The sequence below is a fragment of the Cornus florida genome, unplaced genomic scaffold (genome assembly GCF_030987335.1).
Source record: "Cornus florida cultivar Cherokee Brave unplaced genomic scaffold, ASM3098733v1 CherokeeBrave_3.0.0_Hap2_Chr02, whole genome shotgun sequence".
Taxonomy (NCBI): domain Eukaryota; kingdom Viridiplantae; phylum Streptophyta; class Magnoliopsida; order Cornales; family Cornaceae; genus Cornus; species Cornus florida.
Genome location: NW_026775572.1, coordinates 45364729 through 45387355, shown reverse-complemented (window position 1 = coordinate 45387355; position 22627 = coordinate 45364729). Strand labels below are relative to the sequence as shown.

Here is a 22627-nt window from a genome sequence, read left to right as displayed (position 1 = left end):
GTAGAAGTATTTACCCATTGAACGATAGAATAAGCCCACCGCAATTGTCATTTACCATGCTTCAACGCATTGACAGAAACTAGAATTAAATTCCACAGAATAATACAACATAAAGGATCAATACTACTACAATAAAGCAAAACTTTTAGCTATATCTCCAGCTATAGAAGTGAACAAAGCAAAATCGGAAATTCAAAATTCCAATTGAACTTTTAGAAGTATATATATAAAAGAAACCATTTTAATATTACAAAGAACATTCCAAACTTAATGAAGTTTCGGACACCACCAACAATTAAATAGCGAAAACAAAACCATATCACAATACTTGTCGACAAAGTGATGCTAAATAATCATAGTTCAAAACAAACCTAGGAAATAAAAACCCAAATTGAACTCTCACATTACATGTCCATGATTCCTTGTCATTCGCTGGATCCAAAATTACTTCTCAGCTTAGCTCTTACCAGCTTGCTTTTCCTTGGTCTTCTGAATCTTCAAAACCTTCTTCACAATCTTTTGCTCTTCCACCAAAAAGGCTCTAATGATCCTACACAACCAAAAAAATCCAAGTCCAGAAACTTGTCTTAAGCTATCCAGATAACAGCATATAAAAACCAACCAGTACTACCAACAGTTCAGGTCCCTAAAAGAACAAACCTTTCCCTCACGGCACCTCCAGACAATACTCCACCATAAGCACGGTTCACAGTTCTCCTGTTTCTAGGTAATCTAGATCTTTTATATTCAGCAGGTCTCAAGTGAGGAATCTGGAGTGCAGACATAGAAAACATTGTGTCATGGGTTTAAAACAACTAACATGATGCTTGGAACTCCCCAAACAACACTATATATGATGCTCGAAACTCAATTTTAATGGAAGATAAATGGGGATTTTAGGAGTCCCCTGGTAAGAGACAATGTCCACTGGGTAATATAATAATATTTGAGATTAACACTTTGGGCAGCATGAAGTTCTTAAACTTCTCAAATAAAAAAGCAGTACATCCATTTCCAGAAAATGATAAAAAAAAATGCATAGGACACCAAAATAAAGTGGTAGATACATTATTAAGGCACAACACTATGCCCCTCTTAAGATGAAAAAAAATAAAATGAATTACATTTTAATACAGTTGAACAATCAGCAACACTAACACTCACACTGTATTGACTTCAATAGAATCAGCCAATGTGTAACGATAATTAATTATTGAATCTGTGAATTTTTTTTCTTTTTATTAGTGACCCCAAACAAACTGATAAAATTGCCACGACCTCAGTCTGCTATAATTTATATGTTTACAACAATATTTTACTGAATTTGACCTTTCTACAAATTCTCAAAACCAAAATCACAACTAAAATTGGAAAATCAGAAATAAGAAAGCGAGTAATGGTTGATGATGCAGTTGAATATGATTCATTCCTCATTTTTGTACAAAGCAAAGTGATTTTTCTACTTGTCTAATCTAGAAACTACTTTTTATATTGCTACATTGAGCTCTAATAGCCTAAATACTTTTCTTGATTTCTTCCTTTACATCAATCTCAAAAAAACCTGAATAATTTAAAATGGAGTTGGCTATTTTTGAATGAGAAAAAAAGTGAAAAATATGAATGAAGCTTCGAGGTGTCATGGTACCAGTCAAATTCACATGTTGTAATGGCCATGTAACAGCATGAGTTGTGACATAATGCCACTGACTTGGCTACAACGACATGTTCCAATCCTAGAATCTCATAAATTTGAGTTTTTAACTATTTTCTGTTGGAAAAAAAGGCAATAAACTATTTAGAAAATGAATTTATACGGTAAATAAATTATAGGTCGAATTTAAATTCTCTATAAATGATTAAAGGTTATAATTTTTTACTTTTCACTACTTTTGAACAGAAGGTGCACTTAAAAAAAAAAAAAAAAAAAGGAAAAAAGATATTGAAAAGAGCGAATTCAACTTAGCAAATGCACTGTTCACGATGTTAAATGAATATAAGTCAAATAATCATGTGAGGACGTTTTCTACAAGTCCCACACTAATCAAATACATAGCATATACATCTTGAAAGGAAAAAAAAAAAAAAATCTAGTCCATGCCTCAAAGCAAACTCAAATCCATGACAAGCACATGAAAAACTAGCTAATGCAAGTTCCAAAGCTCTCTTACAATTATAAACCAGTAAAATTCACAAGACCGCATCTCTTTTTTTTTTTTCTTTTTCCAAAGACCACAGATCACTCTTGCAATACTTCATGTATAATTTTCTGCATGAAAAACTTACAAAGATTGGACACTTGAACACACCAGGACCTAGCGACCAGCTAACGTCTATCCAATCATAAATATTGAAACAAGATCCACTAAAAAACTTTGAAGATCTAAAAATGGAACACTAAAGCTATGTGACATAAAAAATAAACAAGGTGAAACAACAACAACCAAGCCATTTTCTAATCCCCCCAAAGAAAAAGCCAAAAAAAAAAAAAGAAAAAAAGAAAAAAAAAAAGAAAAGGAATTATTACCCAATTAAATGATACATTCCAAACTCATGATTCAAGATCAAAAATAAATTTGGAAAGAAAATTTAGTACTAGAATGTATATTCGATGAATTTAGAAACATAATTTGTGAAAAACAAATTAGAAACAAGTGGAAATGAGATTTATAGACCTTCCTAGCTAAAAATACAGTAATAGTTCCCACAATGGCCTTTACAGCATTGATATTTAATAAACCCAATATATCAGATAAAAGGTTCATTGACAATTGTGTCACATAACCTAACAGCCAATATTTAAAACAATATTAGGCAATAAAAGTGTGCATGGGCCACTACAACACCATTGCACCATAACGGATGATATCAGTCAATGCATCTGTTTACTTCCCTCCAAACACCACTTTGTCACAGCAATGAAACTTAACAATACTGGTATTCAATGTCATAATGGAATCTAATGATTTTAAAAACAACCAACTTTCGTAGAGAGGTGGTACCATTTGACAGAATGGGAACACACATAAAACGATCCACATTTGTTTTTGGCATGGCTTGGGTGTTCCCGAGTCCACGGTTGACATGATACAGACTTGGACATGGTGTATAGCGGAGAGCCGAGCCAGGGATGCGTGGAAGGCTACACCCCTTTGTTTATGATGGGGTTTGGGGTGTGAGAAAAATAGAAGATCCTTTGATGGAGAGGAGTCCCCTATTTGGTCTCTCAAATACAATATTATTTCTACTTTATTTTTTTGGGTCAATGGGGCAAATTGTAAATCTTTGGGGCATCTTATGGAATTTGTGGATAACTTGAAATTATAGTGCCGTCTTAGGCCTCTTTGTATTCCTTTGGGAGCGCTACCCTCTTGGGGCCTCTAATGAAATCTTACTTATTAAAAAAAAGCCGCCGCACCCCCCCCCCCCCCCCCCTCTCTCTGTGTTATGATTGCACTAGCATCTAAGCTTGTCCGACACCCCCCCCCCCCCCCCCCTTTCTCTGTGTGTTATGATTGCACTAGCATCTGTCTGACCATTTTTTGGATTATTTATTTCCTTTTTAGTATTAAAGGGGTCTAAGATCTTCAACCCCATAGGAAAACTGCTTCTTCATGACATCTAAGCTTGATAATAATTAGATATAAATGGGATATATGGGGCAGGAGGATGGGGGCTCCTACATTTCAAGGTTCTGAAAGAAATAGGAGGTTGAGCTCATACCCAAAAAGGCATTCATCCCTCCAAAAAGATCTCTATTTTTTTTTTTTTGGTAATGAATAATCAACTCACCTGCTAACCAAAAAGATCTTATTACTAGCTAGTTTGAGTAGCCACCTTTTTTAAAAAATTCTCTACCAAGTACATCACTCATTTCGAAAAAACTTTCCTCATAAGTTCAGATGCATTCAGCAAGAATGTGTCCTTCGAATCATTTGCTAACCCAACTTTTAACTCCTAGAAGTCCCCACAAGGAATCTCTTGTGGCACTCTTCAAAAATATATTACAAACACATCCCCCTTTCAGCCTTTCCACCTAACAGTCAAATAAATATCTTAATATAAATATCAATCACATCATAATTTTTGGAATCAGTAAATACTTTGTAGTACAGCTAGAGACAATCCTTTCGAAGACTAACTCCAAAAGTCCAAACCAATTCATGCCACGTTTGAAGCATTGAACCAGCCATCAGAAACAATCTTTAGACAACCAATTCCTGCTATGTTTTCAGCTATTGAACCAGCCCTCCTTACCTTCGCAAGTTTCTCAAAAAAACTGGTAGACATTAGTCAGGGACTCGGGTGGCATAATTACAATAACTGGAGATTTCCACTTGCTATATTCAACTCTAGTATGCAGTCTAATAAAAACTTTTTTAACCACTTCCCTGCTTCAAGAGAGAATGTTTTCCATATAGAAGAAAGAAAAAGACAAATATTAACCAAAGTTATTAGTTATGTTAGTGATAACAATAACCGTCAATAGCTTATTCTTCGAAGTGAGCTAAAAGTACTCTGAAAACAATGACTTATTATTGTTGAATTCAACAACAGCTAGCTCAAGTTCACAAATTATTAAAATCTTACAAATATAATCGTGAACCATATAAACACCACAAACTTGAAAATTCCATTTTGCAAAAGATTGTCACTAAATTTTCAAACATGAGTAAATATTTTTCTGATTTGTTTTTGACAGGATGACATGTCTTTTTACTGCAATTCGCAATGCACAAATAAATAAGCATAAAATTTTCAAACATGGTGCAAGCAAACAACTTCCTAAGAAATGAAATTTGATGGATTTATGCTCTAGATTAATCCACAATCATACCCTTTACAATCATAATGCACATGCTCATATATTGTTAACTAATGTGTTTTAAGTAAAAGTTCTCAGCAATTATAGAAAATGCATACCCCTTGGATTCTCTTCCCAGTAACGGGACACTTAGGCCCACTTGCCCTCTTCTTAGTGCTCTGATACACCAGCCTTCCACCTAATATTGCAGCACCACACAAAGTCCCATTAATATAATTACAAAATGAATTTGCAAAATACAAAATCTAAATCCATCAAATGCATCAACATCAGAATACCCCAATGCTTGTAGTCTATAAGTAGATATATAAATATGATGACAGCGCAAGGATCAATGGGTGAACTGATAAGCAAGATTGCAGTAACTGTTACCAAAACCTGTATACATTGTTGATATATATGTGTGTGTGTGAGATTGCAGTGACTGTTACACATACCTATACATATTATTGATATGTGTGAGAGAGAAACGGTGCATATATAGAGAGAGAAGATGTACCAGGGGTTTTGACGACCCGATGCTGGTTAGATTTGGTGGCATAGCTATGCCGTTTGCGGTATGTGAGCCGTTGCACCATCTTCGAGTATCTCGTTACTCCCTCTCTCAATTATTTCTTTGTGGGCTGAGGCAGAAAGGAATTCGCCGTAGAGAGAGAAGATGTATATAAAAGGGTTCCCAGCTTAGGTTGCCCTAGATCGTACGTCTGATATGAATTCAACATTGGCGTGTAACGGAGGATGTTTCTCACTATTCAATGGGTCCCACAGCTGTTAGAACCGTTAGATTCTCTTACTGAGACATTTTCGATGGCTAGAGGGGGGCTTGGGCGGGCTACCCGAATCCAACCCGTGCTAGACGAATTTTTTGCAGCTTTGGCGATTGTTTGTATAAAATTAGAGTTCGCTTTAGGTTGAAAAAACCAACCTAAATTTAATTAGTATTGGGCTTGACTTGAACTCCAACACAAATTTTAATATTTTTTATTTTAATTATATTATATGTAATATTCAAATTATAATCACTTCCTTTGAACTTTCTTTATTTTAATCTTAATTTATTGCATATTAACATTTGGAGAACTAATTGCATAAGAATTTGTTTGTAATTTCTTAGAAATTTATATAAAGTTTTAAAACCATTTGTGTTTAGAAGTATTGTAATATGAATCTAACTCAATTTTTTTTTTTGTGTGAAGATTAGTCATATAAATTGATAGGGAAAAATAACCTACCTTGACCAGCTGCCAAACCTCTTCGACATATTTCGTTATCAGAGATAAAGATTTTCCTCGGATAAGAATGATAACATTTCTTATCCAGGATAATGAATGACGACGTGGTTCAACAGGGTGAGGATAACCTTGGCACAATTTGAGAAAGTCAAAGGAGTAAATCTTATCCCCGACAAATCTGGCAACAATCGATCTCCTCTGATCTCGCACAAGCCGATCTCCCGCGGGATCAATTTGATTCCAATCGACAGCCATAATAGGGCACCAAGCCGTTAAAGAAGGTATAAGAAAAAACCCTAGAGAGAATATACATAGTTATTATATGATATGATTACAAGTACTAACTTGATCGTCGGAGGGTCCTCGGCTGGCACTCCACCGGTGCCATTAGAGGTGACGTTCTTTTGTTTTGCAAGTAAACGCCGTCGTTTCGAGTCGTAATCAACAGCTGGCACCGGTTGTGGGAACGATTAGTTCTCTGAAGAAATAACAATCCTAACGCGACTTGGCTCGGACGGTGAGGCAAAAGTTTCTGATCATGGAAACCATCCCAAAGTCATCAGTTGACAACGGATTTCCATGTTCTTATATAAGGACGGGTTTCTACATCATGATTACCAATCCATCATATTGGGGGTAAAACGGTGGGTTGCGTGATGCCACCCAGTGTACGCTGATAATAATCAAAATTTGGCACGTTGGCCCTGGCAGTCCAATTTGGTGTTTTCCATCTAGCGATGCTTAGTCCCCTCACTACTAAGGTTTGGTCATCTAAGACCAAACTCTATCTCATATTTGGCAAGAGCCAACTACCAAGGCCTGATCGTTAAAGACTAAGGCCTGGTCCTTCTGCCTCTACATAAGTGAATTGGTTTCCGCCCATCAAAAAGATCACTGCCAACAAGGCCACCTACCAGACGACAGTCGTCACCTCTCTTCCTTTACAGGAATTGTCTATCGACTTCAGATTATGCAGAATTTTGGATTGATAATCCATGGCAGGTTAATTTTCAGTAATCATTTCTAACACAATCTAATATTTTTAGACAACTGTAAATTATTACAGCACCAGGCACCCCATCCGCTGTATAAACGTCTATAGAATGGGTCATCACCCAAAATCCCACCATCGGGGGTAGAATAGTGGATCACACGATATCAATCGTCGATCTACATATGATGACAAGGTTTAGAAGATCGACGTACCAACCTTGGTACATCGAGCTAGTCGGGTTTCTTGCTTCTCTCCTTCAGTGAACCCTTGGGGAAACTAGTTGTCCAATACCAATGCCCGATCCTCTGAAAAAGTCTCTACACACCAGGAAGGACTCAAAGTCCAGTAAAGTTTCTACAATCAATGAGTCCACCATGTCCAAGGTGGTTCCATAAGGTTTTTAACCATCAAGCACGAATGATGGTTTTTTCAACCTGGAACCAAGCTTAGTCACATGAACTTCAAATTTGACGGGTCACTACCACCATAGTCACAAAGCAAGGCAAGCATAAATGATAAGTCCACGAAAGTGAAAAACTTTGACTCCCTTATTATAGGGCAAGCATATAAAGCTTGGGCAAAATATCCCCTTATTAAAGGGGCAAGCTGGGTAAGGCTCGTAAAAAGTAACCCTTTATTAAAGTTGCAATATTCCCGTATTATAAGGGATGATAATGAGTGTCCTGTATTATAAGGATCCAGGCTGAAAGAATCTTATAATCAATATCCTCGTATTACAAGGGATGATAACAAGTGTCCTGTATTATTATTTCCTTTATCAATATGGCATGCTGAGTGAAACTTGAACATGTTACAAACTCCTTACCAAAGGAGTAACAAAAAAACCTAATTCCCTTACTAAAGGGACGAGCTGAGTGAAGCTCGTAAAACACGATTCTCTTACTAAAGGGACGAGCTGAGTGAAGCTCGTAAAACATGATTCCCTTACTAAAGGGACGGGCTAAGTGAAGCTCGAAAAATTTAATTCCTTTGTTAAAGGAGTGACGAGCTGAGTGAAGCTTGTACAATTTATTCCCTTACCAAGGGAAGATTACCCAGGGGTACTAAGAATAGTACTCAGGGGCAGAGCACCCAAGGGGAAGATATCCCAAGGGTACTAAAAATAATACCCAGGGGCAGAGTACCCAAGGGTACTAAAAATAATACTCAGGGGAAGATTACCCAAGGGTACCAAAAATAGTACCCAGGGGCAGAGTACCCAAGGATACTAAAAATAGTACCTAGGGGCAAAGTACCCAAGGGTACCAAAAATAGTACCCCAAGGGACCATTACTTAATGGAAGAATACCCAGGAGAGAGAAAGAGAAAAATAAATAAATAACTAAAAATTGTTACTATTCATATGAACAGTACCCGCGGGGTACCGTTCCGAGGGCAAGAAAAAAAAAAAAAGTTACTGTTCACTTGAACAGTAACCGCTGGAATAGTACCCGCGGGTACGGTACACCGGGCAAATTAAAATAAAATAAAATTTGACATTCCCAAAGCTAGACGAGTAAGCTTAGGAATGGGGGGCAGCTGATAGGGAAAAACAACCTACCTTGACCAGCCGCCAGACCTCTTCGACATATTTCGTTATCAGAGATAAAGATTTTTCTCAGATAAGAATGATAACATTTCTTATCCAGGATAATGAATGACGACGTGGTTCAACAGGGTGAGGATAACCTTGGCATAATTTGAGGAAGTCAAATGAGTAAATCTTATCCCCGACAAATCTGGCAACAATCGATCTCCTCTGATCTTGCACAAGCCGATCTCCCGCGGGATCAATTTGATTCCAATCGACAGTCATAAATAGGGCACCAAGCCGTTAAAGAAGGTATGAGAAAAAAAACCCTAGAGAGAATATACATAATTATTATGTGATACGATTACAAGTACTAACTTAATCGTCGGAGGGTTCTCGGCCGGCATCCCATCGGTGCCATTCGAGGTTACGTCCCTTTATTTTGCAGCTAAACGCTGTCGTTTCAAGTCGTGAGGATTTCCGTATCAACATAAATAACTAAAATTAATCCGAATTTTTAGTTCAAGTTACAAACCTGAATTTTAAAATTCAAGGATGAGTTGATTAGTTAGGGTTGGAGGTTGGGTTAGGGAATTATACGTAGAGTTGGACCTAAGTTGTATTTTCAACCCACTCAAGTTCCAGCCCTATCTAGAGCTCTAATCCTAAGCTCTATTTGATTTGATGGAAATAGCAAGAAAGAAAATATATATATATAGATATAATTTCTTCACTTTAAAAGTTTGGTTAGCTAAATAAAAATTTTTAAAAAAATTACTTTCCACAACCACCAAAATTTATAATTAAAAATTCCAATGAAGAAATATAGAGAAAATTTGATTTTTTTTTAGAATTTCTTATGAACTAACAATAATGCTATTTTTTTTTTTTTTTTATAGTAAATTTCATACTATTCAAACTATAAAATAATTAACAAGTGTCGTGTTGTCCGAGTGGTTGGGTTGCTATCCGTGTTCAAGCCTTGCACCATCTCCCTCCCCTCTAACCACTAATCCCTAACATTCTTGCCATGTAAATAAATAAATAAACTATAAAATAATTATTTTCATATTTTTTTATTTTAAAAAAAAAAAAAAAAAACCATGTTAATCAAATACATGATTAAAATTTTATTTTATTTTCATTCACTTTCCACTGTTAAAATATCTCAGTGTTGGAGTAGTTAAATATGGATTTCCTTGAAAAAAAAGCTCAACTAGCTATGATACACAAGCTCGGATGCTTTTGGAGTATTTAGTTATCTACCACTAAGTGTCTGTTTGGGATTGCTTTAGTACCATCGCTAATGGGGTATTTAGTTATCTACCACTAAATGTCTGTTTGGAATTGCTTCTATACCGTTAAAAAGGGTGTTGGTTTTAAAAAAATGTGGTATGGTGTGGTTAGTTGTATTTGGTGACTAAAAAAAAGTACGTCTAAGCAATAGAGATTTTCTAAAACAAAATGTGTTTAAGTGAAGGCAGAAATAATAGTTTTTGGAATTACGTTATAGACAAAGGTAGTTAACTATTTTTTTGACAATTTAATCCCTCACTTTTCTTTATAAATACAATTTTATCCCTTACTGTTCTACATCACTGTCACTGTTCTCATTGTCTACAATAAGCCACACAGACACTATAACAACTCTTCATTTCACCTAACTTTTATAAGTTTCAAAACGTGTTTCATAATGAGATAGTAGAAGGTTCTGAAGCTGGTGTTCACGCAAGAGAAACGAAGTGAAGAAGAAGATCGGCCGCCTAAAGCACAAATTTTTTACTTCTGTCATCATCTATCCTTTCTTTTCTTTCTTCCTTTTTTTTTCTTCTCTATCAAAACCTATGAGTCTTAATTTGTACTATTTTTCCCATTTCACAACATATTTTACTCTTGTATTTGTTTTTTTCCCTCTTATTGTTCCTTATGGAGTAAGGAGTAATAACAAAATAATATTTTGTTTGTCATTGTATATTTTATTGGCACATATTATGTAAATATAGACAAAATAATGAAGGTCACATGTTTATTTTGTTTTAATTTCTCTAATTGTTTGTTGATTTGATAGTTTTGGATCGAATATCCGATAAATTAAAATATCGGATATAAATTCTTTAAGTAAAAATTTATCAGATCGGATTGCTTATTATGCTTATCGAATTTAGATCAAATAAGCCATGATCCAGACCCCACATTCGAGCCAACACTTTGGTCGAGGTGTTGGGCCTTGTAAAGCATTTTTCAAGTTCAAATGTATGTGATTGCCCCCTCAAATTTGCATGACCTTTTCAAAACATTTTTGGAGTTTTGCACATTTGTATAGAGATTTGTAAGGTGTGGGAAAAGTTGAAAGATTTGAGAATGTTGGATAGCTCATAGACATATGTGGAGTCTAAATATGTTTAGAAGATTAGGCAGTTTGTAGATTGGTAGAGGGTAAATGTTAATCATCAATCGTAATGCATCATAAGGAGATGATGCCAATAAATAGAAGAGGGAGTCATAGTAGAAATCAAGCTACAATTTCTTCTAAAACTCAGAAAGTGAGTCAAAAGTTAAAGTAGTGAAAGATTTGTGTGATGTTTATCTTTTCGAATTTGAATTCAATGAATAAGACCAAGATAAACACATCTGAAGAGCATTGGAAATTTGTTTGCTTACCTTCACATTGTGGAGTTTCGTGACTCGTTGTTAGAATAGTAATGCTCAATTTATTTTTTCACAAAAGCACTTATTAAAGTGTAATGCAACACATTAGGCACATAAGATATATTAGAATGCAAAGAATCAACCAAAATAGGATCAGACACATTTTGATTAAAAAGGTTTCACAAAAACTGTATTACCCTAATTACTCGATGAGCCCTTAACAAGTCCTAAGCTTGTTTTATCATTAACACTCCTACCAATATTTATCATCTTATTCAATTTGACTTGTTCACGAGCGAAAGCAATCAAATTTTCTTGAGATTTAGCCAATTTAAATTCGAGAGCATCAACCTTAGATTCCAAGTTTTTTTTTCTTTCAAAATTGATATTTACTTACCTCATCTTAAAGAAAACGTATTCCTTTATTGAGATTAGAGATGATTGAATTGCTTTCCACATTCTTCCTTTTCTCTTCATCAATCTGTTTTCTCAACTCATCATTCTCTTCTTTGGCTTGAATAAGTTCATTTGCTAATTTTTTAATTGCCAATTTAACTTCAACAATTTCTGCAAACAACTTATTCAATTTTTCTTCATCCATCTTATCATCTTGAACCTATTCATCATGAACTTCATTGTTTTCATCATCTAAAATGTCAAAATTAGACAAAGTAACAATATGAGGACATTTATCAAGAAGAGCAACAAAAGAAAAATCATTGGAATTATCATGAGAGGATTCATTATCACTAGAAGTAGAATTCTCAAAAACTGAAACTTTCATTGCTTTTCCTTTATTCCTATCATTTTGCTCTTTCTTAGGACTAGGACAAACATTTGAAGTGTGACCTTTGCCACCATAATTCCAGCAAGTAAATTCAGTTTTTTTAGATTCTTCTCCTTTCTTTTCATTAATCTTAAAATTTGGACCCTTATCAAAAATTTTAGGATTGGCCCCATAGCCGTTACTTCTCCTTTGTAAATCTTTGCAAAAACTAATTAAATTGTCTAGATATGAGAGCCACATCTTCATCAGAATATCATCAACTATGCTATCAACCTGAGTTGACTTTAAACCAAGATTGGTTTTTTTTTTTTTTTTTTTTTTTTTAATTAAAATTTTGCATCTCAAAATTTTTCAAAGAACCCACAACCTCATCTACTTTAGCACTAGACAAATCACAATGTTCAGTGATAGTTTCTACCCTTATTTAAAATCCCTTAGGAAAAGATCTCAAGATTTTCTCACAAATTTTCTTATCACTAACTCTTTTACCTAAGTGACGGAGTTCAGAAATAATTTCAAGAAGACTAGAATAAAACTTAGAAAAAGTTTCATCTTCTTTCATCACAATGTTCCCAAACTTATGAGAAAGTATTTGAATTTTGGACAACTTTACTTTCGAAGTCCCTTCATGAGTAACCTGCAAAATATCCCCAGCATCTTTAGCAATTTTACAATCAGAAATTGTAACATATTCAGATGAAACAGCAGAAATAATAATTGCATACAAAGCTTTTCCATTAGCATCATTACGCTCAATTTCAAGTGCAATAAAGGTGAAAATATCTTTTAAAACTTGAACAACCTTACCATCCACAGTCTTTTCTTCAGTACGAGGTGTATAACTTGACTCAACAATAGCCCAGACTATACCTGCTGGATTTTACAAATATGCTCCAATATTTGATTTCCAAAAATTACAATTGTCTCCTTCGAATAAAGGACCACGTTGATCAGATCCATCATCTTTCAAAACATAAGACATGATAAAAGAATTTTTGAAAAATATTCAAAAACTTCCCACTAGGATCAACTCAATATACCAATTGTGAGTTGTGTAGTGGAATAAATTGTGGAAAGTTTAAGTTTTTGTCTAGAGAGGATTTAATCGTGTATCCTTTTATTCAATTAGCTTTACTTAAATTAGCAAGTAATTAAACAATCATATGCAAAATAAAAGCAAGTAAAACAAATAAAGTTTGAGAGATGACACCAGGATTTTTAGTGAGAAAATCCCGATTGGCAGAATAGACCTATCGTTGTGGGAAAAACCTCGTGGACTGTGCAGTCCAGAGCAAAACAATCCACTATATTTGAAACAAAGTACAATGGACTTTGACTCAAGCCCACACCCTATCGTTCTACCAAAAACAAATTGTTGACAATCTTCGGCTTTGTGACGTTCCGTCCAACAGCTCTTGACTCCAGACTTACTCTTGATATCTGTAGAAGGATTGCTGAGAGATCAAACCATAGACTTTGAACAAAATTGAATAGCACCCTAAAATCACTCTTGTGTTTATGTGTGTGTCCAAAAATAAAATCAGAAAAATCAAATTGATTTTCTGAATAAAAATCTCTCAACAAGGCTTTTAAACAAATAAGAAATTTTAATGCAAAAAGCCACACAAACCTAGATGAGAAAATATGTTTATATGGACTTTCAAAAACCTAGATATGCCTTGAAAAGTAGTTAATTTCGTGTATAAGTCTTTTGGAAAGAAATATATGTCAAATAGGAAGTTTAAACAGAACAGAAAATAAAGTTACCTAAATCTGCAGAAGACCTTGAACCGGTTCAAATTGGCCAGTGAATTAATATTTCGCTGCATGGAACCGGTTCAAGTTGGCCAAACTTGAACAAAAGGATTAAACACTTAGAAATTTTTTGAAAAACATACCAGGTATGTAAGTGTCCTAACCTTCTAATACAGTTGTTCATACTTTTTCGTAGACCTCAAGCTACTTCAATTCCATAACCCATATTGATATTGAATTTTAAACTTGAAAATACAATTCGATTGAACTTGTTTTAACACCAAAATTAGTCAATTACAAAATATATATCTCACATAGTATGCGTAGAAGGTTTTTTTTTTTTTTTTCGACTCTTGCCTCCTCCTAAATCCCTCTCTGAGGATATGTTTCAAAGTCCACAAGTACATAATATTCATACATTCTCTACAAGAACCATAGAAACATTTAATGTCTAACTCTGTGTGTGTGTGTGTGTGAGAGAGAGAGAGAGAGAGAGAGAGAGAGGGGCAGAAAGGCATTTAAGAGTTCTTGGCAATGAGAGACAATTTTAATATATACATATCCGCAAAACAGCAGTAACAAGCTAGTCCGTTTGGTGACAATTCTAATATTCTAACCTTCTTTTCTATGGGAAGGGATATACAGGAAACACAGTGGTATAGTGGCAACATTCAAAATGGAAAAAGCAAAAAAGAGGATTCTACATGAATCTTTCTGTTTACAAAGTTAATTCTGTTTAATTTCCTTTGACACCATACTAATTGATCTGTCGTTAATCTTGACATATTCAGAACTCTTGCCACCAATCTCAATTCTACCTGAGCAAAGAACTGAGCACCAATTAATTTATCTTTTTGTTGTTTTTGGAACTTCTTTACTATGCAATTTCCACTTCTCACTATCTCTTTAAACCTCCTTTCCTTCTGCATGACATGATAATCAAAAAATGAATATCAGAATATGTTACACACACACACACACAATAACACAGAGAAGTTTTGAAAAAACAAACCTTCTGAAGACTTGCTTTAACATCCACTAGAAGCTCCAAATCTGAAGGGTTTTGCAGTTCAACATGAGTTTTCTGAGTACCCGTTAACATCACATTAGCCTGATCTTTATCAGTACGAAGAAATTCCCAGAAAATGCGCATTGATTCCTCAACGATATCTTCCAGCATTGCAATTAAAATCGCATATTTTTCCTCTGCTCTACTTTCCTTCCTATCTTTCAAACTATCATCTGCAATACAATTGAGCTTAATTCAATACTCTGCAGTGTGCCTAATTTTGTTACATCATTACCTGTTATTTAACCTAAACCAATTTACTTACCTTTGACGGCAGGAACTTGGAGAAGGGTACGAAGCATGCATCGGTTTTTGACATAGTTTTCAACCCTGGGCCCTTGAAATTTCTCATCCTCTATAAATCTTTGCACATGAACTTGGAACTGTTGAAATTCATCGGCCACTTGATTATACGGCCGATACCCTTCAGAATCATGTTCTACCAACTTGTTTGCTTTTCCATATTGCCAATGGAGGATTTCCCAAGAAAGGCAAACTTGTCCAACATACACCAATTCCAAGTTTCTATGCATTTCATTAATGGACTTAAGTGTTGGATCAGCATAGATTCTTCGCAATTTGCCAGGCCAAATGTTTGGAAAAAGAAGGGATTTGATTGTTGAAGCTGAAGATTTTTGGCTGAATGTTAGTTGGCTTGAGTCCTTTAGCTGGAGAAAACCTACAGATGATCACAGAACACATGAAAATAGTTCTTCCAAAAATAGAAAAAATATTAATAAATGATAGTATTTATATATATTTATTACAATTTGATAGATATTGATTCAGCAATCCACCATAAGAGAGGTATAATTAAATGAGTAAAGCAATTCCTGAATATAGTAATGATTTAATTTATTGAAGGAACTAAGTGGAGAGAAGAAAAGGTGACATTAATGAGTATTAATATAGACTTTAAACTAATTCTCAGCTTAATAACATATTTCAGGAGCAGACAAATCAACTTTATATGAAGAATTGAAGATTGATAGTGGGACACTGGTGGTTTAAAGATGATGGAGACCCACCAAACAATATGATTCTCCTCAATGATCTCTTTGATTAAAAAATCTTCAACATGACCTTATGGGCCAAACATTCCCTATTCATAATAAAAATTTTCAACAACTTAAAAATTTTCAACAACTTAAATCCCGGGAAATTATTACATGATTCCCGCCAATCATATAATAAAGCTAACACAGGTGTGTCAAGTCGTGATTCGCCAAAGAACAATTTAATAATTTCTCATCCCCTCCGAAACCAGTATCATGCATAAAAATTCTAACAGTAGCACATATGGAATTATGTAATCTCTATAACTAGTATGTTTTATTATGTACACAAATTGAACAATTCTAAGTGTGTTTTTCAATCATGTATAGAAATAACTGCATTCAAAAATTAAAAATATATTAAAAAAATGTTATATATACTAATGTTTTGTCAAGAAATTTGAGAATCATGAGAGAAAAAGGTGGTTTGGTAACTTACTGATTGCATGAATGGTTTGGTAATTCAAGATGTCTAATTTTCGCATTCTTTCTGCATAGCTCTTGTAGACCTTCTGAATCTCTTCCATATAGTCTTTGTGCTCCAACTTTTCATCAATTTTTAGTGGCTTCAAATCATCCATCATCTTTGGAGTCTCTGATTCTTCTAAGATTGTAAAAAGCCCTCTACTACTTCTTGCATGCTTCATTTCCATTTTCATCTGCTCTATCAAATCCTTGTGCTCCCACAATATCTCCTGTCCATCTTCCTCTTCATCAGAATCCGAGTCCCACCCTTTCCTCCCCGAGCTGGGGTGTCCGGGTTTTTCTTCACTTTCCATTGATTTCAACCCTATACAACATGTATTTTCCACTTCATTTTTATCCTCAACCATGTCTAAGTCTTTACCTTTAATAAAGTCAATAGAATTGTGCAAATTGGGTTCCAATTCTATGTACTCATCATCACTATCCTCTGCTTTCTCTCTGATAACAACTGCTTCATCATCTGAAATGCCGCTATCACTTACCACATCAATATTTTCCAAACCCTGAAAATTTTCAATAAATTCTGATTTCTCCTCATCGGTGGGCATAGGAGTGTCCGGTTCGGATCCTTCATTCCTATCCTTCAAAAATTCATCACCAATTGAATCAGTTTTGGTGTTGCTAATTGAGGATTCATCGCTTGAACTATTTAAATCAGGATTTTCATCGAATAGCAAGATGTGATTACCGGAAAGCAATTCAACTTCATTAGAGAAATCATGCTTTCCCAAAGAATAATTTTCCAAGTCATCCAGGTCTTTATTCTCATAAAGATCATCTTCAGTGGAATTTACTTTTTCTTGCTTTTCTAAAACCTCTTTTCTACACAGGGTTTGAACAGAGTCCCCTGCTTTTCCCTCATCAACCTCCTCTGCCCCCAAATCAAATCCCTGAAAACCCTTTACCTCCGAGAATCCAATACTCATAATTTGGGTATTTCCAATGGAATCTCCACTTGATCCCACTATCAATTCTTCGAATTTTCCTTCGAAATCAGATTCTCGAAAACCCTTTTTCGCAGGAACTGCAGTGTCATGATTTTGATTCTTGACAGTAGAAGAAGCATCATTTGAACCCACAAACAGCTCTTGAATTGTAAAGCTCATAGTTTCTGGCTCCTCCACGAATCCACTGAAATTTTTATTGGAAATACACTGATATTTGCTTGTGCTCGGAATATATGCATTTTCCATGAAAGCAGAGCTCTCTGTTTCATCACTAATTTTCCCGGAATCTTCGCTATTTGAAGACGGAAACACAAAAGAGAACTCACCATTTTCTTTGCCCCCAAACAATTCAGACTCCGATTCCGTAGAAATATTGGAATCAATCTGCTGATCATCATCATTCTTCTGAGAACTATGATCGGCCTGAAATCTGCAAAATGAAAACTACCCATTTAGCTCTAAACAACTAAAAACTACTTTCAGAGGCAAAAAAATCAAACACAACACAAACATACCTGATAATGAATTTGACTACGAATCCAAAGAGATTGAACAAGAAGTTGCAGAAAAAAACCCAGAAAGAATTAGCAAAACTAAACATTGTTGTGAACACAGACTCCCTCAAAAACCCTTTATCTACTAGAATTGGCTTTTGGGTACCCATCAAAACAATCAACCTTTATGGGTTTTTTCTAATTTCTAAGCAAAGATGAAAAGAAGAGTGAGTTTTAGGCACATCACTTAGGTTTGTGGGTATGTATTAGATTTCAATGGAGAAAGTGGACCCTCCACTTGTAGACAGCGAAGTCTGTGGAGAAAAATTTAGCCATGTATGAAGATTGAAGGAGAGTTTGGTCTGTCGTCCGACCGTAATGGCGAAGATTAAGGGAGGGACGCTTTCACAGAGATTATGAGAGTTAGAGAGAGAAAGTGAGAGAGAGAAAGTGAGTGAGAGAGAGGGGAACGTTCTTGGAATGAAATGGGTAAATGGGTGCGTGTAAAATACTATATAGGAGTCTCTTTAGATTACTTTGGGCTGTCGGTCGGATTGTGATTTGTGGGTCATTTTTCGTCCGAATTCTCTCACACACCGTTTAACACGTTTGAAAGTGACGCTACAGTGGAAGTTAAGTTAGGTAACTTAGCTAAAAAAAAATTAAAATTAATCACATTTAGAAAATTTAGATAACCAAAAAAATGTTCCAATCTCCCAATACTTTCAAACTTTCTTCATGTAACACAGTATAACCCGGGTAATTTGTTCTCTATCGGATCCGGATAAAAAAATATTTAGGTATAAATAGGTGGATATATAGCACTATTTAACAGTTTGAATTCTTGAGTAAATGGGAAGCTTGAATTTTTGGGTAAATGGGTAATTCCCAACCCGTTACCATTAGTATGAGAACCAAACTAAATCTTTGATCTGGTGCCACACCAAGCGTCCGGGTGAGCCACTCAGGGCTGGCAAAATGACCCGACCTCAACGAGAGCATTGTGAGTTTGAGTGAGGAAGAATGTAACAAGGGTCATTTGTCCCCTATCGAATCCGAATGAGAAAGTGATTGGATATAAATAAGTGGATATGCAGCACTACCCAACAGTTTCAATTTTTGATAACTTAAGTTTTTTAGTAAATGGACAGACACTTACGTTAAGAGATAAGTTATAATTATAAAAAAAAAAAATTGTGACTCTTCATCACAATTTATTTAGATTTATCTTTTCCTCACATAAAAAAAACCTAGTTACTCCTTCAACTTTTAAAAATAACAAAAAAAAAAAAAAAAATCAAATCAAATGTTTATTTTAATCACTAATTCTCACGCTAAGTTATGTAGCCAATAAAATAGAGTCAATAATTATATTAATTTTTTTATTAGTTGTTTATAATTTTGAAAGACATGCTTACTTGTCAAATGTTAAATATCTCAAACAATCACGGCACAACATTTCATATTATCAAAGTAAAGGGCAGGTTTTAATTGAATAACTCTACTCTGAATAGTTTATATTTTTTCCTTCTAGCAGCTTATTTAGATTTTATAAAGAGAGTCGATATAGAAGCGACTAAATAAGTTGATTATTAAAAAAAATTTGGTTACTTTCTTATGATATATTCATTTGAGATTTACATAATAATGATTGATTATATTGTTTCCTTTATTTTTCTTATCCTATTCAATTGTTACATAATTGAAATAAAATAAAATATATTTTTTCCTTTTATAAAAAAGTTGAGATTGAAGTGAATTAAATAGTATTGTCTAATCCAGGTCAATTCTAATTGTATAAAAATGTTTTGGATTTATTTACTTTTACTAGTTAATTAACTTACCTAAAGAGTAAAAACATAGTATATATGTTACTAGTTAATTTACTTACCTAAATATAATAATTATGTTTTTGCTAAAATCAAATTTTATCCACGCAATTAAAAAAAATCGATTTAGGACGATATGAATCAATTTGGTTTTACCTAAAATTTAAGTAAGATAATTCAAATTATCTTATTTAGCTCAAAGTTTGTTCAACATCCTAATGTAGGACTAACAAATCTCCAATTTTCACATATAACACTCAAAAATAATTTTCCTTCTCTTTTTCAGACACAATACTGTCCGCTTTTAGCTCACCTGGATCAGAAACTCCATAAGGGTCACCAATCCTTATACTAACTCCTGTATTGTCCGTTTTTGGCTCACTCGGATCATAAACTTCCAATTCCGAAGTTTTGGTAGGTTCATGGCCATCACAGCTTTAAAACACGTTATATCATAAGAGAGTGTTGAATTTACATATAACACATGTTCCATCCACACTTAGGCGATGTGGCATTGTGCACCTGTATCTCTCGTTCAGTATGATAGCTTATTGGTACCACTTGCATATCTCACACGCACCGGCCCAAGAGATCACCACAATTTCATTCAAATCTAAATCAACACATGCACAAAAATCATTCCTTGAAATTATAATTTTAGGTTTTTTTTGTACAAGTTTAACTAAATGTAATAAACCAATTAAATAAAAAATTATTGTAAATATACATACATCGAACCATTGTTAGAATTGGTTTGATGTTTCAACGTCCACCTAGAACTTTTCTAAACTACCTTTTGAAATTGAAAAAAAAAAAAAAAGTCCACCTAAAACTTGTTTGACATTAAAAAAAGAATAAAATAAATGTTCACCTAAAACTTGTTTAACATTAAAAAAATAAAATGTCCACCTAAAACATGTACCCATTTTGATATTTTCACTCTTTTCAAAACCACAAGTAAATAGTTGACGCTCTAGAACTTAAATAAATTGCAAGTTCAATTTGATTTGGTTTTAAATCAAAGTTTAGTTGGGATTACTGTGCACCCTTGCTGCAAAGTCCCTCAGTGCTTGCTATATTGAAAAATTATTACATGGTTTTGTCAATCACAATGCCAATAATTAGACTAAAATATTTATGTACATGTCAAATTATTATCGGTCAAAATCACATAAATATGTGTAGGTTTAGCAATTCATTGCAACTATTCGATGCAAGAATCATTTTTCATTGTCAAAAAGCAATACAAAATTTCCTTTTTCGTTTTTCTTGTTTATGTCATTATCACTCCTTCCGTCCTAGAAATGTAAGTCACAATTTTTAAAGGCGATACTTAATTTGAGATAGAATGAGCATTATTTTAGGACTCTGAATGAATAATTTGACTTCACTAGTTAAGAATTCGACTAGTTGACTAATCGAGTTTAGTTTGAACTCATTTTTTATGCTGCTAATCACTCATTAACTCCATTGTTAGAGTTAATGATTTAATTAGGTGTTGTGACAAAAGTACATCCTCAAAAAGATACCACAAACCCCACTAGTATGTCCTCTGAACACTCAGGTCTTGCCAGATTAGTGAGAGAAGGGACTTTGTGATTGACCCCTCTCAACTGGATCAATACAGACCACAATTATGATACTGCTTTTGCAGTCACTGCCAATGCAGGAGTCAAATTTGTACCCAATGAATTAAATTCTACCATCTAAACCTCACACATGCTTCAAGTTTCATTCAAATGCATGCATGATGAGTTGAGCTGGTAGCCCCGTCGATAGAGAGACTTTCCTGAGTCGCATAGGTGTTCAGCTGTACAGACTCGGCTCAGTCCATCCTCCTCCCCTCGTCGGATTAAAAAAAAAAAAAAAAAAAAAAATTTGAAGCATTATCCATTGAAATTGATCAATCTAGCTATGGAATTGGGATAATTTGTAAAATTCTTAGATAAGCAATCGTTTAGAGACTACGTGCATTATTTAAATTCACGTGTTACTTTTTGCAAGTAATCACGTGCATTATGTAAACTCATACTCCTTTTAACATATCCGTTAATCATTTTGAATACTCCAATTATTAGTGAACTCCAGTTGCAAGTTATTTTGAATACTTGGATAATTGGCGACCTGGAAATGCAAGCAATGATCTGCGAATCAGTGCATCATTTAAACTATGTCTCGTCTCTCAATGAAAAAAATTCAAACTAGATAGGCCTAGTTAAAAAAGACTTGAGTTCTAGTACCTCATAAAGTATCAGATCTTAAAATCAATTCTTGTTAGATTTTACGTATCGAACGATGCGGCAAGCCACGAATAAAGCATAACATTTATGAAATGTTAATATAAATTAGTCGATACGAATCTCATATCGAGCGATATATCGCGTATCGAACGATGCGACGAACCATGACTAAAACATAACATTCATGAAATCTTCATCACCATTGTTCAACCATGAAGATTTCATGAATGCTGTTTTAGTCATGAATCACCGCATCGTTCAACCATGAAGATTTCATGAATGTTATGTTTTAGTTATGGCTCACCGTATCGTTCGATACGTAATATAACGCTCGACAAGCGATTTGTATAGACCAATTTATATTAATTTTGTCAGAATACATTATATCTTGATCAATACCATTTGCTTAAAATTTCATTTATACAATTTGCTTTAAATTTCAAAAAAAAATCTTGATCAATATCACAATCGCGACCGAGCCAATCATTATACCAAAAAAGATTTCATGAATCTATTTGGAAGGGTCCATCAATGGGACCATTTGTCTGTTTAATTTGGGTAGTTGACAAGAGTCACTGTAATGGCAGTAATAAGAGAAATGACATAGCAGTATATGGCACTTAAAAAAGGAAGGAAGCTAATGAATGAAAGGTTTGAAATTTTGTTCAGTGGTGTTAGGAAACCATATATGTACCCCATGGCCTGTAGTGTAAAAGACTAAAAGTACTGCAAACAAT

At 34.3% G+C, this 22627-nt stretch overlaps 2 protein-coding genes across 2 annotated transcripts; both read right to left on the bottom strand.

Moving 5' to 3' along the window:
* Window positions 1-198: 198 nt before the first annotated feature.
* On the bottom strand, window positions 199-5477 carry LOC132294857 (large ribosomal subunit protein eL34-like). The gene is made up of 4 exons (XM_059792862.1): window positions 5322-5477; window positions 4921-5000; window positions 661-770; window positions 199-550 (listed from the first exon to the last, which is right to left on the bottom strand). Exons 1-4 carry the CDS (start codon window positions 5398-5400, stop codon window positions 457-459), a joined length of 363 nt encoding a protein of 120 aa, XP_059648845.1. The 5' UTR covers window positions 5401-5477; the 3' UTR covers window positions 199-456.
* An 8818-nt stretch (window positions 5478-14295) lies between these two features.
* LOC132294856 (uncharacterized) lies at window positions 14296-18291 on the bottom strand. The gene is made up of 5 exons (XM_059792861.1): window positions 17843-18291; window positions 16334-17757; window positions 15105-15518; window positions 14783-15012; window positions 14296-14693 (listed from the first exon to the last, which is right to left on the bottom strand). The coding sequence occupies exons 1-5, from the start codon at window positions 17989-17991 to the stop codon at window positions 14442-14444; spliced, it is 2469 nt and encodes an 822-aa protein (XP_059648844.1). The 5' UTR covers window positions 17992-18291; the 3' UTR covers window positions 14296-14441.
* Window positions 18292-22627: the final 4336 nt, after the last annotated feature.

Excerpts from the sequence above, each read along its gene's own strand:
- LOC132294857 (XM_059792862.1), bottom strand. The coding sequence starts at position 5,400 with ATGGTGCAACGGCTCACATACCGCAAACGGCATAGCTATGCCACCAAA. Across the intron at positions 5,001-5,321 it reads TCGGGTCGTCAAAACCCCTG|GTGGAAGGCTGGTGTATCAG; the intron begins GTACATCTTCTC and ends CTGCAATATTAG. Across the intron at positions 551-660 it reads GGAGGTGCCGTGAGGGAAAG|GATCATTAGAGCCTTTTTGG; the intron begins GTTTGTTCTTTT and ends TTGGTTGTGTAG.
- LOC132294856 (XM_059792861.1), bottom strand. The coding sequence starts at position 17,991 with ATGGGTACCCAAAAGCCAATTCTAGTAGATAAAGGGTTTTTGAGGGAG. Across the intron at positions 15,013-15,104 it reads CCAAGTTCCTGCCGTCAAAG|ATGATAGTTTGAAAGATAGG; the intron begins GTAAGTAAATTG and ends ATTGTATTGCAG. Across the intron at positions 14,694-14,782 it reads TTAAAGCAAGTCTTCAGAAG|AAGGAAAGGAGGTTTAAAGA; the intron begins GTTTGTTTTTTC and ends CATGTCATGCAG.